General features: G+C 35.3%; 1 protein-coding gene across 1 annotated transcript; it reads left to right on the forward strand.

Moving 5' to 3' along the window:
- Window positions 1-2,983: 2,983 nt before the first annotated feature.
- On the forward strand, window positions 2,984-16,895 carry LOC110111331 (LRR receptor kinase BAK1). Its single transcript, XM_020843144.2, is given in 12 exon segments — window positions 2,984-3,401; window positions 5,198-5,330; window positions 5,462-5,533; window positions 8,236-8,379; window positions 14,004-14,075; window positions 14,159-14,230; window positions 14,315-14,427; window positions 14,728-14,862; window positions 14,936-15,277; window positions 15,500-15,894; window positions 16,228-16,477; window positions 16,480-16,895. Coding segments are annotated over 12 exon segments (1,908 nt in total). The 5' UTR covers window positions 2,984-3,307; the 3' UTR covers window positions 16,566-16,895.
- Window positions 16,896-18,515: the final 1,620 nt, after the last annotated feature.

Below are 18,515 nucleotides of genomic sequence, written 5' to 3' on the forward strand. Positions count from 1 at the left end.
TTCGATGAAATGACAGAATGAAACTTGAAATATTTAGAAAAAATTCTAGAATTATTGTTTTTTGTTAGAAATGCTAGAAGAGATCCTCATGATAATAATTCTAGAATTGTTGTTTTGCTATTTGATTTTACTAGCATTTTATTGTTTGTTATGATGTAAATATTGTGATTAACAGTTACTCTTCTTTGGTAATAAATTTCATTCTTGAATTTAGAGAAATGGAGCATTATTTAAAGAGGAAAGAGCGAATAAAAATTGATATTAACAATCTCCCACCAGATCCAGGACTCCGACTTTCTATTTGGAGTTATGATATAAATGATAGAGATAAAATTCGGAGATCATATATATTGAAGGGACCCCATCACCGAGAAGTCATCAATTTCCCCAAACTTTATATGGAATTTCATGATTTAAAGGTCCTAAATTATTCTAAATGATAACCCTCAAGCATTTTATGTTTACTGTTTCGCTCATCAACTCCAATTATGTTTGGTAGCAGTGATAAAAGATCATTGGTAAGTAAAACATCTTTTTGAGTTCACTTCTAGAATTATTAATATTATTTGGGCTTCTTATAAGAGATCAGATGCTCTTAAAAGTATTTAGCATGAAAAAGTTCTTCTTTATCTTAAAAATGGAAATCTCATAAGTGGCAAAGGTTTGAATCAGGAGACAAATTTATAGAAATCTAGTGATACTCGTTGGAGTTCACATTTCTATTCTTTTATTAGTCTTATGCATATGTATGCTTCTGTGATCGACGAGATTGTTAAGGAGGAAGGAGTTAATGATCAGCAATTGGTTGAAGTGGATGTTCTGATTGATAGAGGTGTCAATTTAGGGTCATGGGTCGGGTTTGGGTCGAACCCGGAATTGAACCGACACTATTCGGGTTTGGGTCAACCCGACCCGTTTTTACAAACGGGTTGATTTTTCGTACCCGGACCCTACCCGCTTTGGGTTCGGGTCAACCCGACCCGACCCGTTTAGAGTTTAGGGTCACGCCGTCACGTGAAGAGACTCGGACAACAGACGGTGGACGGCTAACGGGCTGAGTCGCGGACGCTAGTCACGCGGACGCCGGCCACGCGAACTCCGCTCAGCCAGTCATGCGGACACCGGTTGCGGTCGACGCCAGTCACGCGGACGCCGGACTGCGGAGTGCGGACGGCTGTTTTCATGTTGACACCGTTCACACGGACCGAGGATGGTCACGCGGACGGCGGAAGGCCGGAAGCCAATTTGCGGACGCAAAGGGGCGATGCGACCTCGGGTCAGGCGGATTTCCGGGTCATTCTGGGTCAGTCCCGGGTTCCCGGGTCAACCCGAACCCAACCCTGTTTTGCAAACAGGTCGGTTTTTTGGACCCGAACCCGACCCGCTTCGGGTTCGGGTCAACCCAAACCCGAAATTTTCGAGTCAGGTTTGGGTCGGGTCCAATATTGACATGTCTACTAATTGATATAATGGAGTCTTTTGATTTTATGTTTATAATGCATTTTAATGATTGATATATTGGGCGAATGAGTTATCATAATCATTGCAAAGAAAAAATCAAGACATTGAAAATGCAATGAAATTGGTTCAAATTTTCGAACAACGACTGCAACTTCTAAGGTAGAATAGATGGAATGTTTTACTATATGAAGTGTCATGTTTTTGTGGTGTTTTTGAAGTTATTGTTCCAAACATGAATGAAACATAAAAAACTCTTCGTCGATCAGTGCGAAGAGGTGAATATAAAATAAATCTACATCATTATCGTGTTGATCTATTTTATACATTAATTGATATGCAACTTCAAGAGCTAAATAATCACTTTTCTGAATCAAGTGCTGAGTTACTTCTTTGTGTGTCATGTTTAAATCCAAGTGATTCTTTTCTTGCTTATGATGAGAGGAAATTGATATATTTAGCAGAGTTACATCCAAATGATTTTTCTATAATTGAGGTTGTTGCTCTTAAAAGTCAATTATCAACGTACATTATCGATATGCAGACCAGTGAGGAGTTCTCCTCTATAAGAAGCATTGCTGATATTGCAAAGCAGATTGTTAAGTTTAAGAAGAATGGTGTGTATCCTCTGGTTTACAAACTTATTACTTTAGCATTAACTTTACCAGTTGGTAAATGCTATAGTGGAGAGAGCTTTTTCAGCCATAAAATTATCAAATATAAATTGCGTAACAGGATGAGTGATGATTGACTCAACGATTGTCTTGTGCCTTATATTAAAAAAGATGTGTTTGATTTGATTCACAATAAAGATGTTATCCAATATTATCAAAAAATACAAAGTAGATTAATAAAATTGTAATGATTTCAATTTTTCTATCATAATAGAATACTAGATTTCACTTTGAATTATGTCCTCATTTTTTTATATTAGTCTATTACTAAGAAAATTTTGCCTAGAACTACTCTCAACTTATTTATATATTTTTTAAAATTTAATTTAGGCTTCGTTTGGGACGGCTTTTTTGTTACTTTTTAAAGCAGCTTTCTAGTAAAAAATTTTAATTATTGAACTAAAAAACTGTTTTAAGAAGCAGCAAAAAGCTGCCCCAAAAAAAGCCTTAATTTTAAGATGATAAATATTCCAACTCTTCGACGGTAATGAATAACATAACATTACCCGAAAAAACAAAACCAAATAGCCCTCTAAATAGTATTATTCTCGGCCATTGCCATCACTAATAATGTTCTTAGTATATAATTATGTTCGAGTGCGTCTCTTATCGGAAAGAAAAAGGGTGGATTTGGAATTTCGTACTCTACCACGTGGCTGTTATGGGCCCACGCGTCCTTGACCGTAGAGCACAATATACATTTCCCGGTTAGGCCCCGGTCCAATATTTCGCCGGCTGAAACGGACCTAAGCATGCGTTTTGACTATCGGGCAGCGGGCAGCGGGCAGCTTCTCCGGGTAGCTAGTTGCCCTCCGCCGGTCCACCCTGCGGTTTGCATGCGAGGCCTAGAGGGCGACCACTTCACTCTCTGCTGACCAAAAAGACATCCAGCGATTTTTCTCAAAGAAGAAAATTGAAGGAAAGGAGAAAAAAAAAGAAGAAAAAAAAGAAGAGAAGTCGGGTATAATTATATTGCTCCAGATATTCTCTAGATCGGCAGTTCATCTCTTTGAGATCACATCTCCGTTGCTGAGCGCAGGGCAACGATTTTCTCGAGAGGATTTGTTGGGGGATTCGAGTTTTTGCCGAGGTTTCGGACAGCCCGAGCTTGCTGAGGGGATTTTATGATGGATCTGCGAGGCTTGTTGCTGTAGAGAAAGGTTTTTGTTGGAGAAATGGAGATGTGGATGCGGGAAGCATTGGAGCGGTGGTTTCTTTTCTTCGTCCTAGTGCTCCATCCTCTTGCTAGAATTCTCGCTAACATGGAAGGTACGGGATCGGCTTATTCATACTCCTTTTGTTGGTTTCTTTCTTGTGCTGATTTTTTATCCGTAATGATTTGTGCCTGGAGGGGAACGGAGATCTGGTTGTGCACATGAGACTGGAGGTTAATCTTTCTAGTTGCGTGTTCTGTTTGAATGATCGGTTTTGATGGTAGTGGAATTTAATTAAATTTAAGAGAGGCAAGGGAAATTTGCGCTTATGGGTTAATTGGAGGCATTGTCTTATAGTAAGAAGGGATATGTTTTCTTCATGAGACATAGTCCTATATTCAGAAGGTATATCTTTTCCTCTATCTGGAGTGTGTTGTGCTTGGCGGAGGACCAAATCCTACCACGGCGGTGACTACTTCCTTTAGCCGTTACAAAGCTGCGAAGTTTTCTCTGAAATTATTGCTTCTGCAGGGCATTTTCGTTGTGCTTTTTCCTATTAATGTCCAGTACTGAACTGATATGCAATGATTGTAGTTTTTTTATTCTTTTCTGTTATATGGTTCTGTAAACAAATGTTAATGTATAAGACATACTTCATCTTCAGAGATCAAACTAGCATAGTACATTTTGCCTATCAGTTACTTGTTTATATCTCAACACATGATTCTCCATAATGTTCTCTTGAAGAATAGTTTAGTATTTCTTATGCACTTCTTCTCAATGAACTAACATTAATGTTATAAACAATATCCTTGTGTGTGTGTGTGTGTATTATCACATATACATATCACTTGATCTTCTTACAATATTTGACTTTTATTTATCAATTACATGCAAAGAAAAAATTCAGCGTATGTGCTTTGAGCTAAAAAGTTAAATCAATAGAGAAATTAATGCACAGTGGGATCCTTCTTGTTAGGATTTATAAGTATTGGTTTGTATTTTTTTTTAAATTTCTGGCACTAAAGTTGATATTCCAATTCTCAGATAGATAAGGGCTTTGTTTTTTAATATTTTTGTTAAACTCCCCACTATTCGATTATGTTTAGGTGTGTTTGTCTATGTTGTCGAGGTTGTGATCTTCCTACGTCTCTGTGTTAATTGTGTCATGCAATTTGTTATTCAGCTAAACTCCTTGTGATCCGTTCGTTCTTTTGTGGCTTTGAACTTATATGATTGAGTTGCTTGTGGCTTCTATTTGTGGCTTTCTATTGACAGGAGCTTGTGATCTTTTATTTAGTGATTCCTTGAGGCCTTTATGTTGATTGGGATTTTCTATCTTCAATAGTAGTGGCTTTCTATTTCTCTCTTTTTGAGACTCTCTATGCATATGGGTCTTGCTATTATTCTATTTTGCAGGTCTTTATTGAGTTCGACTCCTCTGTTATGTATGACTATTAAGGGGAACATCTAATTTGGTTTATGATTATAAATAGGGTCATGATATGTAGAAAAATTCAATTAGTAGTTGAAGTAAATATTTGTGTATGTGCAATTCCTTCTATTTTAATAAATTTAGTCCTTGATCAAGTAAGAGACTTAAAAAATTCCAAGAGCGGTTATCTTTTATGCAAGAGCAAGGCATGTTTTTTTATGAATTCATCTTCTTAGTCTTTCGTATGTGTTTTGTTATAGGTTTTGAAATAATGATTATGCTTAGTCAAATTTATATAATCTAGATTCAGTCAACTGCACAAATTTAAAACTTTTGTGTATATGGCTGACAGTTTATTTGTAATGCTTCTTCATCATTCTAAGTTTTCCTTATAAGAATTCCCTGCTAAAATTATGATGCCATTTATTATTTCGAGTTTTGATGTCTCGGGATTCTTTGTTATACTCTGTATACAGGTGATGCCTTGCATAGCCTACGTACAAATCTGAAAGACCCTAACAATGTACTGCAGAGTTGGGATCCAACTCTAGTCAATCCATGCACATGGTTCCACGTAACATGTAGCCCTGACAACAGTGTTATTAGAGTGTAAGTGGATAAATCAAAATACATAATTTGACTTACTTTTATGTGTTATGAGAATGTAAGTGAATAAATCACATTTCAAAATGACTTAAATTTGAATATTCTTTTTGGTTCGTTGATTCTTGTATTTTCAGTGATCTTGGAAATGCACAGTTATCTGGTCAATTGGTCCCCCAACTTGGGCAGTTGAAAAATTTACAGTATCTGTAAGTTCTGTAGATCTCATGGATTTTTGTTTTTCCTAAATTTGAATGTGATTTTGAATTGCAAATATTGTCTTACACTGGAACATGGAACTAACCATCTAGGATCTTCATTAGGGGCCATGGCGCATACTTTCTCACTTCTCTGTTGTCATAATTCATATTCAATTTTATCTTTCTTTGACTGGACATTAGAAGTGGTTCCACTAAAGAATAGATGTTAATTATTCAATGGATAATTATTCAACCTGCCAACTAAGTCAATAGTTTGGAGGAGATAATATCAAAATAAAAACGTTACATCAACTTTAAATAGTTCATAGTTTTTTTCTTAAAAAATTATTAGCCTTGTCTATTTTTAATTAAAACAAAGATTGAGTATGCTTTTGAAAATATTGTGCTTTGGTCGATGGATGCATGGATACACTCGAATATTTCAATTTTATTCTTCAGAATTTTGCTTGGAAAAGTAAGATCTAAATTGGTGGCAGGCCAATTGATCTTTTTGTTAGGTTCCTTTTTGAGCGTTCTAGCATCAAACATGTAGTAAGATATGCATACAATGCCAGATATGTTAATGATTTGGAATTTTTGATAATTGATTGAAATATACCTTAGCTTTAAACGTGTTCAAAATTTTTATGTCTACGGGAATACCATTAGAGTCTTGAGGATATGATTCTTGGCATTAGTTTTTAGTTTGACACCTAAGGACATCCACATAGCTAAACCTTGTGTATAGCATATGTTTTGATCTAATTTTATCTTACTTTTCAGAATGTTAACTAGATTTGATTTGTCAGATGTATCTTTAGCTTTTAAAAAGTATTTTCTTTGGTGTTGAAATGCCATGCTAATAATACTGCTTGATAAAATGAAAGCCTGTCAATTGATTATGCTTTTCCATTTGGTCTCCGACAAAGGATAAAGTCTACTCAGACTTTGCGCTTGCTTACTCATTTTTGGGCTAAGTATGTGTATGCTCCAAAAGCCTTAGGTGTGGGATTTTAGCACTAGTCTGAGTCAAACATCTATATTTGAAGCTGATGGTTAGGTTTAATTTGTATGGACACTCACAATGGAAATTCCTAACCTCCTCTCTTCAGCTTTATTACAATGGAAAATACTTCGGAGTTCATCCTATTTAGGTGCCATTGAATTAGTGCCCTTAATGAACAACTCGATACTCATTTATGTTAGGCTCATTTATTTTGCTTATATATATAATTAAAAAATCTTAAACAAAAATTTAAAAACTCATCATATAAATAACAAGTTTTAGAATTTCTACATTTATGTTTGTGAATATACTCGTTTGTTATTTAACAAGTAGCTAATTGAAAGCTTGATAAAATGTTCATTTGATGATGGTTTAATTTCTTATTTAAAGACTTATATTTTTATAATTATTTTAACATTTTAAAGTTAATTATATCGTTATAGATATACTTATGTTAAAAATATCAAATAAATTGCTAGATATAGTATTTTCTTACTAGTATTTTAATTTAGCCAAACAACTTAAATAATATCTTGTGAATTATGCCAATTTTAAATAAAATTAATAAATTTAATCATGCCTAAATAATAAGGATATATGGCTAGGTAGACTCAATTAAAGCTCATTAATTCCTCAAAGTCGATCAAAAGGTTAATGAAAAAGTTTGAATAAGAACTTAAACTTGGGCCTTGTTCAATCTTTTGCTCATACTTGATAAGAGAATAAAAGGATGAGTTAGAACAAGATATCACTTAGCTCAACTTGACTTGGCTCATTTATAACTCTTATCTTATTTTGCCAAAACAGAGTAACTTTATTTCTTAAGGCACAATAAGCATAGCAACAAATGAGTATTTAAGACAAGTTATCATGACCATTTGCTCCGATCAATTGATTATGTGTTTGCTATTGTGGTTAGGGTTTTGGGCGTGCATGCCTAAGGAAGTAAACTTATTTAAGGCGGGATGGAGTGTGCCGTGTGGGCGGTTTAGTGGTTGCCTTTATGTAAATGGGGTTGGAGATCATGGTGTGCAATCTTTTTAGCTTCTGTAGTGCTTGTTTCAAGTTTTTGGTGGTAAAAACATTGATTGCAACGAAATGTAGGATTGGCATATCTAGAATGCTCTGTGATATGCTACAGTTGGGCTTCAGCCTCATACCCTATATTTTAGGCCAAGCTGGCAATAGTTTGAAGACTAGATGCTCAATTGAGCTCAGGCTTGGTGAAAAGTGGCTCTCTTCGTGCCTTGCCTAGTCAATAAGTATGTATAACAGGTGCTACGGTAATGAGCAAACTCTAAACTCTAAAGTTATGAGTATGGTAAACCATAGTTTGAACATTGCTTTGTAACCAACACTCAGTGTACTATTTTCTTTCCCTAGAATGGCTAGTTATTAATTTTTTTGTTTCTAATGATCTTGATTTCCCATTCATGATTACATTTGACTTATGCTAAGAAAGGTAGAGGTAGACCTAAAAAGACTTGGTTAGAAAATATTAGAAATGATCTTTCTTTATTAGATATAAATGAGAATTTGACTTTTAACCGGACACAATGGCGAAAAAGGATTCTTGTAGCCGACCCCACGTAGTGGGACAAAGGCTTGTTATTGTTGTTGTTGTTGTTGTAATGATCTTGATTTCCAGCTTTTAAGGAGCAGAGTTAATTGATCACCACTTTTTACTTGTGTATTTTCATGACAGAGAACTTTACAGTAACACTATCAGCGGGACAATTCCTAGTGATCTTGGCAATCTTACAAATCTGGTCAGCTTAGACTTGTATCTAAACAACTTCACTGGCAATATACCAGAGTCATTAGGGAAGCTAACACAGCTCCGTTTCCTGTATGATAACTCAAACTTGTGTATGTTATTTTAAATTTTGTTTATTCCTTTGGTTGTAATGCCCATTCATGAGTTTGCAAGTTGCCATGCTTCATGATTTATGTGCAATTTTCTTTGATTCTGAAGTAGTAGTTAATCTTCACTGCCTTCATTCAGCATAACTTTATGCAAATCTTAAAATCTACTGTTATTTTCTCTAAGAGGCTAATGGATCATTTTGTAAAAAATGTCATTACATAGGAAATGCCTTTCTAGTGTCTCTTTTGAAACCTTATTCTAGGATGAATAAAATCTTGAAAATTTGTGTGACATGTGCTTATTGTAATAACCTATCGATGTAAGATATTTCAGGGTCTACGATTCTTAATACAACTACATGATGTGATGTATGAAAACACAATTAATTTTGCAAATATATAGTTCAAAGACTAGTTAAAATAAATACTTGCTTTGTTTTAATGTAAATTGATATATAAGAGAAGTCCGAACCTACCATAATATTGTGTATTTTAAATCAATGAAATTAATGATAAAATTAAGCCATAAAAATTACAAGTTGAATGAGATTCACACTTTGATAAAAAAATTTAGTTTGTATCATATTTAAAGGAAAATTTGAATTATGGAGGTCAACCTTAGTGTCTAAAGATTTCGTTTGAGTAAATCTAAAACTGAATACATGGAGTGTAATTTTAGTATTAATAGATCTAGTGGGGGGATTGTAACTTTGGGCGATCGGGTCATTAATAAGAGTACACATTTTAGACATCTTGGTTCTATTGTTCAAAGTGATGGTGAAATAAAAGAGGATATTACTAGTAGAATTCAAGTTGAATGGTTCAAGTAGAGTGCATCGGGCTTGTTTTTTGATAGAAAAAATCCCTCAAACTTAAGAGAAAATTTTATAAGATGGTGGTGTGACCTGCAATGATTTATGACACAAAATGTTAGCCATTAAAAGGGAAGCATAAAATTAAGTTAAGGGTTGCAAAAATGATGATTCTTAGGTGTATGAGTGAATTCATTCTTAGAGACAAAATGTAAAATGAGTATATACGTGAGAAGGTCTACCTCTAGTGGCAGATAGGATTAGAGTGAGTCACCTTAGATGGTTTGGACACTGATATGCCGCTGGCCTTGGTTGGACCGGTCCTTGTCTACACTCGGCGGGCCCCACAGGGGCGGAAAACAGAGAGAAAGGAGAGGGGGGCGGAAGCTCTAAGTAGGCCATTCTTGGATTAATTCAAACTTAGGAGGGAAAATTTGAATGAAGGGGTTGTTTAGGAAGTTTGTAATTGTCCTTTGATGTTAATTAGGAGCTTAGGAGATAATTGGGAGGATCTTGAATTTGAATGCAATTTGAGATCTAGGGTTTGTGCTTGGGCTCTAGGCTACGGCTAGAGAATCGGAGAGTTGTTTCTTCCTCTAGAATTGAAGAAACGTGTATCTTTTGTTGTTCTCTTGCATCTACTAGTGAACCACTTTGTTTTTCTCCAAGTTTCTCACTGTTTCTATGCAAAATCTGCTGCGTTTGGGATGAATTACTGCTGTAAACAGCATTTTCTCTTTGCTTTCCTACTAATTTCGATTAGGTTTGCTTGTGAACTCAAGTATTACCTTAGGGTTACTTGCGAACTCAAGTATTTCCTATTAGACTATTGACCTCCATATGATACCCAAAGAAAATGAAACGAAGTGCATACCTGCTATAACTCGTCGGATCCACAAATATTGCCGGAAATCCTGCCGAAATCCCGCTGAAATTGACTCTAGGATTTCTGTTAATTGCTTTGGTTGCAAGAATGTGTGTCACACTCCCGCATCTCGTCCTTATTCTTTGAGGAAGGAGATGATAAATTATTTTTTCAACTTTATGATTTTCTTTATCTCCAACGCTAGAATCAATAACAAGTTCTTTCCTTATCCATAATTTTTTAATATTTTGTGCTATGTTTAAAGTAGTGCAAGTTGTGCCAAATATTATGCACTATTTGTCATTAACAAAAATGATTTGAATGAACTTTTTTATCACCACCAATAGCTTCGACAATTTTAGGGGACTTAACCCTAAAATCACCATTATGTGGCCCGATTGTTGCAAATACTTATTAATTGTACAATTTATCCAAAATCTCAACTTGTCAAGATTGTTGCGACTTATACAATTTTTCATTTTTCAAGAAAGCTATAATAAATTAGTTCTTGTGGATGAACATTTTGATCTATGATGCATAGACACGAACACGGATACAACACGATACTGACACGGGTTACGTCAATAATTGAAAATATATGACACATGCACGGTATTATAGTTTTTATATTTTAAATATAGTGTATAAAAAGTAAATAAGTATAATTTTAAAAATAATTTAGAAATAATAAGTCATTTAACTAATTTTTTTTGCTTAAAGTGATTAATATTAGGATGTCGAGAGTCGGGTGTCAATGCTGTCTATTAGTCATTGAGAGAGGAGATGATAATAATGTCGAGAGTCGGGCGTCGGTGTTTTACAGTCGATGTTGAGAGGGTGTTAGTTGACGATGTTGAGAAGGCATTGGATAAAGATGAGATGTCAATTTGTGGGTGTAGAAATTGTTAGCATCGAGTATCAATGTAAAGACAACATCAGACTTTGATATGGAGATCATTTTAAAATGTTGATGTTGTAAGGACATCAGATGTCGATGTTGAGATGACATCGGGTATTGTTGTGAAATCAAAGTTGTAACCCGCCAAAGAAAAATGGAAATATTAGCTAAATAGGATATTAAGTGCGAGCGATTGATTTGGTGTTGTGGATAGGAAATAAAAAAAATTAGTTTTTATATTTTAAACAAGTAAAAATTTTAAATACAATAAATTATATTTAAAAATATTTAAGATGCGAGTGTCTGACACGCGTGTCCAATTTGTATTCATTATTTTTTAATCAGACACTTTTTCGACGTGTCTGACATGTGTCGGACGCGTGTCGTGTCAGACACGGCACATCTTTGAGAAGAAGTGTCGGTGCATCATAGATTTTGATGATGGGGTATTGTTTTCAATTTTTTATGGTCCTAAATTTAAGCTTTGGGCCTTATCAAAATTATTATTATTCAATCAATTTGTTTTAAATATGTTAAGATTTACAATATGGTGCATTGATATTGTTGATTTGCTATGATGCATAGACACGGACACGGTGACACGGACACGGGACATGCCAATTATTTGAAAATATATGATACTGTTTGGACATGGTATTATAGTTTTTATATTTTAAAAATAGTGTATAAAATTAAATAAGTATAATTTTAAAAATAATTTAGATATAATAAGTCATTTAACTAGAATTTGTCCTTAAAATGATTAATATTAGGATGTCGAGAGTCGGGTGCCGATGCCGTCTATCAGTCATCGAGAGAGGAGATGATAATGTTGTTGATAGTCAGGAATTGATGTTATGTAAGAAATATTGGGCGTCAATATTAAGAGAGCATTTATCGTCGATGGTGAGAAGGCGTTGGACAAAGATGAGATGTCAAATTGTGGGTATAAAAATTACTAGCATCGAGCATCAATATAAAGACATTATCAGACTTTGATATGGAGACCGCTTTGAAATGTTGATGCTGTAGCGATGTCAGACGTCGATGTTGAGATGACATCAGACATTGTTGTGAAATCAAAGTTGTAACCTGCCAAAGAGAAATGAAATTCGATGAACGGGGTATTAAGTGTGAGCGATTGATTTGGTGTTGTGGATAGGAAATAAGAAATTTAGTTTTTATATTTTAAATAAGTAAAACTTTTAAATACAAGAAATTATATTTAAAAAAAGTTCATAAAATATTTAAAATACTCGTGTCCAATTTATTTTTAATATGTATTTTTTAATCGGACACATTTTTGACATGTCCGACACGTGTTGGAGTAGAAAAAAGCTTTAGCCTAATTTCATTGATTGTGCATGCACTATCATAACTAGTTAAGGCGATTAAGATAATCTTTTCTCTTCCTTCTTTCCCTCCCTCCCTCCCTCGCTCTCTCCCTTCTTCCTCACTTCTTTCATTATGTAATTCTTCTAGAATTCAATTTCTATATTGTTGCAACTTATTCAAGTCTTAATTTTTAAATTTACAATAGAAATAATTGTTTCAAAATAAAAACAATGATGATTTATTGTTTTCATTTTTAATGGCTCTAAGTTTATGCTATGTCTCTTTACAATTTTTTTTTGTCAATCTAATCTTTAAAATTATGATTTGTCACTTACGTTGGACTCATGATGTCAAGAATTACTAGTTGGTGCATTCATATTGTTGATTAGAGATATCACTGGTGATAGCTTGCTAGTCTCCACCAAGTACCTGAGCTGGTTTGTGGAAGTCGATACGACCAACCTAAGGGTAGCTTCATCCATTCATAATTTGATAATTGAAGGATGTGGTTACAACACTCATTATTGACTTTTAAGTGGAATAGTTCAACATATTTCAAACAACAAGCAAAGCACCAATCTAAAAATTCATGAATAGGCTTCAATTTAGTTCATTTAGAGCATTTTTGAATGTAGGAGAATTCTGGAGTTCTAAAGTGTATAACTTGGATTCTATAGAAGCTTTTCAAGCTATCCTTAGCTTGTCGAAGGTCAAGATGCATCTTCTGGAGCTTTGATACTATGTTACTCTTATCCCCAACGAAAGATGCGATGCAATTAGCATTGGGTGCCCTGTCAATCTTTTTGCATTATTGTCACCTGAGACGCCTACAATAGTTTTCTTTCATTCATATTTTTTTTAGCTTTTCCTTGCTTTGTATTGAGGCATTTTTAATTATGGAGAACGGTGTCACATGTTAACCTCTTTTGCTATTATATAGTAGTGGTTTCAATTAGGCTTGACCCTTTTTTACTTTAATTTTTGAGTTTTTTAGTTTTCCACGCAAAAAGAGGTGAAAAGGTGGTTCACTCTTGGTGGAAATTGCTTTCTTTCACTTGAAGCTATTTTTGCAAATAAGCAGAAGAGCTGTACTTTTTTAACATTTTTTTGCCATTAGTTGAAGCTATGTCAATTGGGATAAAGCTTTGTTTTCTCGTTTTTTCACCAATCATGCATGCACTTTCATCAATAGCCAAGGCGATTAAGATAATCTCTCTCTCTCTCCTCTTCTCCCCTCATCCACCAAAAAAAAAAAAAATCCATCCTGAGTTCGGACTCAATTGCTTCCAAATGACACGAGCAACCAAACAACTAAAAGTTTGTGCCCTTAAGTTGAGGCTGAAGAATTAACAATACATTCTATTAGAATTGTGGAAAATGCTAAAGGGAATAAATTTGATTTTGTAGTAAGTTACATTTTTCTAAGAAGGAATGTGCATCACAAGAAGAGAGTTTACACTTTTGGTAAAAAACCTATTCTATATTTCCTCTAGATAGTTAGGTCGCATGATTGAGCTAATTAGCTCTCCTTTTTCACTTGTGTTTCCCGAATGTAAAAGTTGACAACTGTGCTTCTGCTAGTGCCAGGATGAATAAAAACTGTTTTGAATTTGTTTATCTTTATGTTAAAAGTCTATTATTGGATATTTCTAATTTTAATGTTATTTTCTTCCTTTTTCTGATTTTTGGAAGAATAGTCGACTCAACAACAACAGCTTAACTGGCCAAATTCCAGTATCTTTAACGAATATCTCTGCACTTCAAGTCCTGTAAGTTGGTGCAGTACTATCAACTTAGTCCCTCTGATGTAAGTTTTGTTTTTGTGTATCCTTTTCCTAAACAAATATTACAGGGATCTGTCAAACAACAACTTATCTGGTGGAGTTCCATCCAATGGATCCTTTTCTCTGTTCACGCCCATCAGGTTTTTCCAGTCTGATGTTGTTAGCCTTTAGGGTGTTGTGCAACTTGAAATTTTGCTAACTATTTTATGCCAAAAAAACTGTAGCTTTGCAAACAATCCTCTTTTATGTGGTCCGGGCACAACAAAGGCCTGTCCTGGTGGCCCTCCACTTTCTCCCCCACCTCCACTTGTCGTGCCAACGCCACCCTCATCTCCAGGTTGTCCTTACCTGAGCAATTTCTTTCCTTATTGTCTTTAATACTGTATTTTACCTTGGCCTGCCGAAATAATGAAGTTATGCTTTACTGATAAAAGCATTACAACCTGCCTCAAATGATCCTTGATGACACCCGCCACACTTAATTTTGGCATAAATCTTTTAAAGATTGCATTCTACAAACAGTGAAAACTGTGATATATAATTTTCTAAAATCTGATTTGTATGTTAAAATTCTGATTTGTTGGATTGAAACGTTTGGATAACTGAATTTTGTGTTTTGTGACTATCATTTTTAAAGGAAGCAGTGCCTCCAGCACTGGAGCAATAGCAGGTGGAGTTGCTGCTGGAGCTGCTTTGCTATTCGCTGCACCTGCCATTGGGTTTGCATGGTGGCGCCGTCGTAAACCGCAAGACTACTTCTTTGATGTGCCTGGTTAGTATCTGTGCTTTCAAGCACTTGTTTTATGTTACTCATGAATACTGTGTGACATTTATAAGTTCTACAGCTGAGGAGGATCCAGAAGTCCATCTGGGCCAGCTTAAGAGGTTCTCGCTCAGAGAGTTGCAGGTTGCTACTGATGGTTTTAGCAACAAGCACATTCTGGGTAGAGGCGGTTTTGGGAAGGTTTACAAGGGACGACTTGCAGATGGTTCACTGGTGGCAGTAAAGAGGCTTAAAGAGGAGCGCACTCCAGGAGGAGAGCTTCAGTTCCAAACAGAAGTAGAGATGATTAGCATGGCTGTGCATCGAAATTTACTTCGGCTTCGTGGATTTTGCATGACGCCCACTGAACGTTTGCTTGTGTATCCATATATGGCCAATGGGAGTGTTGCTTCTTGCTTACGAGGTGCTTGTTTTCATGTCATGGATGCTTGTCATTTAAACATGTAGGAATAGTATTCTCAAAGTTTTAGACTCTCCATTCATGTTAACGTTGCAAATGCATAATGACTTCTCAATCTGATATTTGCATACTGCCTCTGTTAATTCAGCTAGACAAAATCAGTCATAAAGCAGTTCCAAGTTTTGTGTTTCCTATTAAACTATCTATTAACCACTTGGTTTTCAGAACGTCCACCGAATCAACCACCACTTGAATGGACTACTAGGAGAAGGATTGCATTGGGATCTGCTCGGGGCCTTTCCTACTTACACGATCATTGTGATCCGAAGATAATCCACAGGGATGTTAAAGCTGCAAATATTTTGTTGGATGAGGAATATGAAGCAGTCGTGGGAGACTTTGGCCTTGCTAAGCTTATGGACTACAAGGATACACATGTAACAACTGCCGTACGTGGAACAATCGGGCATATTGCCCCTGAGTATCTATCTACTGGGAAATCTTCAGAGAAGACTGATGTCTTTGGCTATGGGATCATGCTTCTCGAGCTAATCACAGGACAAAGGGCATTTGACCTTGCACGGCTTGCGAATGATGATGATGTCATGTTGCTTGACTGGGTAAGCTCAAAATCTTCTCTGTCCTTTGCTTACCCATATTAGTCATAATTTTCAGCTAATGGGTCAAATCTGGTATTTTTAGCAGTCTCTGGATTTGTATAAGCTTGTTTACTTTCGTCATTTATCTATTTGTGCTCCTATCTGTCTTATTTATACTTGAGATCTAATTGGTTGCTGTTGCAATTTATCATGTTTTCTTATTGAGTTTGATTTTAATTTATTTCAATTTATACTTGACAAATTTGCAATTTTGCTAGTTCTTTGCCAGAGATACATATATTGTTTATAGTTCTCAAAGTGCTTGCTTGTAATCTGCTTCCTGCCATGCTTTAGGTGAAAGGACTTCTGAGAGAGAAGAAGTTAGACATGTTAGTAGATCCTGATCTGCAGAATAATTATATAGAAGCTGAGGTTGAATCTCTGATCCAAGTTGCACTTCTGTGCACACAAGGCTCACCCGTGGAAAGACCAAAAATGTCGGAAGTGGTGAGGATGCTAGAAGGTGATGGTCTTGCTGAGAGATGGGAGGAGTGGCAGAAAGTTGAGGTCATCCGCCACGACTTGGAGATGGCTCCTCACAGAAACCCAGATTGGATTGTCGATTCCACCGACAATCTTCCTGCAGTGGAACTATCAGGCCCCAGATGACCTGTATTCATAGCAGCGCCTAAAGAGGATGATATTTGTTTATGGTCGGTCATCTTCTAAAACGACCTTTTGTCTAGTTCTTAAAAACCCATTTCTCTTTCATTGCTAAGATCACAGTTCTGTATATTGATCCAGGGGCATTATATTTGTTTAGCAATTTGTCAATGTGATAGTTTTTTTTTTTTCTCTTCCGGAACCATATTGCAGGGGATTAATAGGTTGCTCTGCAGGAAATTCCGACGGTAATGATGCTTCCATTTATGGGTATGTGTTATTTATCATCTTTTATAGCAATGTATAATGAATTTGTTAAGAACTGAAAAATAGATTATGGCGATTTTTATTTAGCATTGTCATCCCATATGTCTTTCAAAGTTATGATTTTAAAGCCAGCCTTCAGATTACTCCCTTTTTTTAGTAATGGTCATTGGGCAGAAAATCCAAATACTGGCAGCTTATTGTATTTGAAATTAGTTTAAGGCAAGAAAAAGAGGGCAAAGTGTCATCTGAAGGAGAGATTATTCTGTGCGGGCACCAGATAGTCCGGAGACTTATCAGAAAGCGTCACATCATCCGGTACCGAGAAATACTGAGCATTGGTATCGAGCAAAAAAGTGACTGGTGCGTTGTGGTTGGTCTCTGGACGCCATCCGTGATCCGCCCGTTATAAGAAATGCATTTGAAGCATTCAAAATTGGGTCGAAGGCTATGTTTTTTTTTTTTTTTCTCTATGAAGTTTTGGCTTCTTCTCTGTTGTGGAGAAGAGCATAAATGGTCGAGTACAATTCTCAACGCCTAGTTAATCTAAAGCTCTTTCATCCAGGTCTGATGTTCTTCATTGTTTTGCCGTGTGAATAAGAGTATCTTCATCCATCTGAATTATCAAAACTGGGCTTATTCAGAAGGAAAAATCACCAAATCCAAAAGTTTTTTAAACTAGGATTTCTGTTTTGGTTCATCTTCAAACTTTTGGTTCCACCCAATTCTACTACTAATCACTGCTGTAGCTAATGTCAATTATTATCAATCTCATCAGTCATAAAGTTTTAAGCACTTAATGAGTCATTTTTAACTTTTTAAAACAAAATTAGAAAATTTTCAAATATGATAAATTTGTTAAAATAGCATTATCTGTATTTTTAATTAACAGTAGTTTTCATCACATAACTTTCAGATTACTCAGCATGCCTTTTACAGCTGTTTAATAAAAAAGCAATAACATCTTTTTTTTTTTTTTTCTCTTTTGAAATATAATCCTGACGTGTTAAAGTTGGTCAAAAAGCGCATTCAAACAGCTTAACAAGTTCCTGAACCCTAACATGTCACCGACTTTAATTATTTAGTTCATTTTTTAGTAACTTTTGAAAAAAAAAAATTATGACAATTATCTATTTCTTATAATGAATATTTATCTCTTATCATCCCATGTGGTCCATGTCATAAGCTTACCCTTTTACATTGGCACGTGGGCTGCACATGGATTCTTCTGCTCCTGCTTTTTAGGCTTCTTTACCATAAAAGAGAGAAGAGCTTAACTGGTTTTTATAATATTTAATCAGTCAAATAAGAATATTTTCTTATATTCTTAGTATATATAAATGATATATATTTTCTATAATTTATATATAATTTTCATTTCAATAAATTAACAAACTAAGCAAAATTACACTTAAATTTGTTCAAAACCTTTTTTTTTTCTAACATTAATACTTTCAATATTCACATCATGATCCTTTTATCTTTTTCTCTATTATGTGGCGCATGGATAAATTATTTTGTGTTGACACCGGACTAGGAGAACCGTCTAGTTTGTCTCTATGAACAGTAAAAGTGCAGTGAATTGCGCTTTCACTATCCATCAAAGTCCTACATGAGGTCCTTGTTGGGTACTCATTGAGTACCCATGCTCTGTGCTGGCAGGCTTTGCCCACCCATACCCACTTATGGTGACTTTTGGTATGTTATACCCACCC

This window comes from Dendrobium catenatum, unplaced genomic scaffold (assembly GCF_001605985.2).
Source record: "Dendrobium catenatum unplaced genomic scaffold, ASM160598v2 fragScaff_scaffold_133, whole genome shotgun sequence".
In the NCBI taxonomy this organism is placed as follows: domain Eukaryota; kingdom Viridiplantae; phylum Streptophyta; class Magnoliopsida; order Asparagales; family Orchidaceae; genus Dendrobium; species Dendrobium catenatum.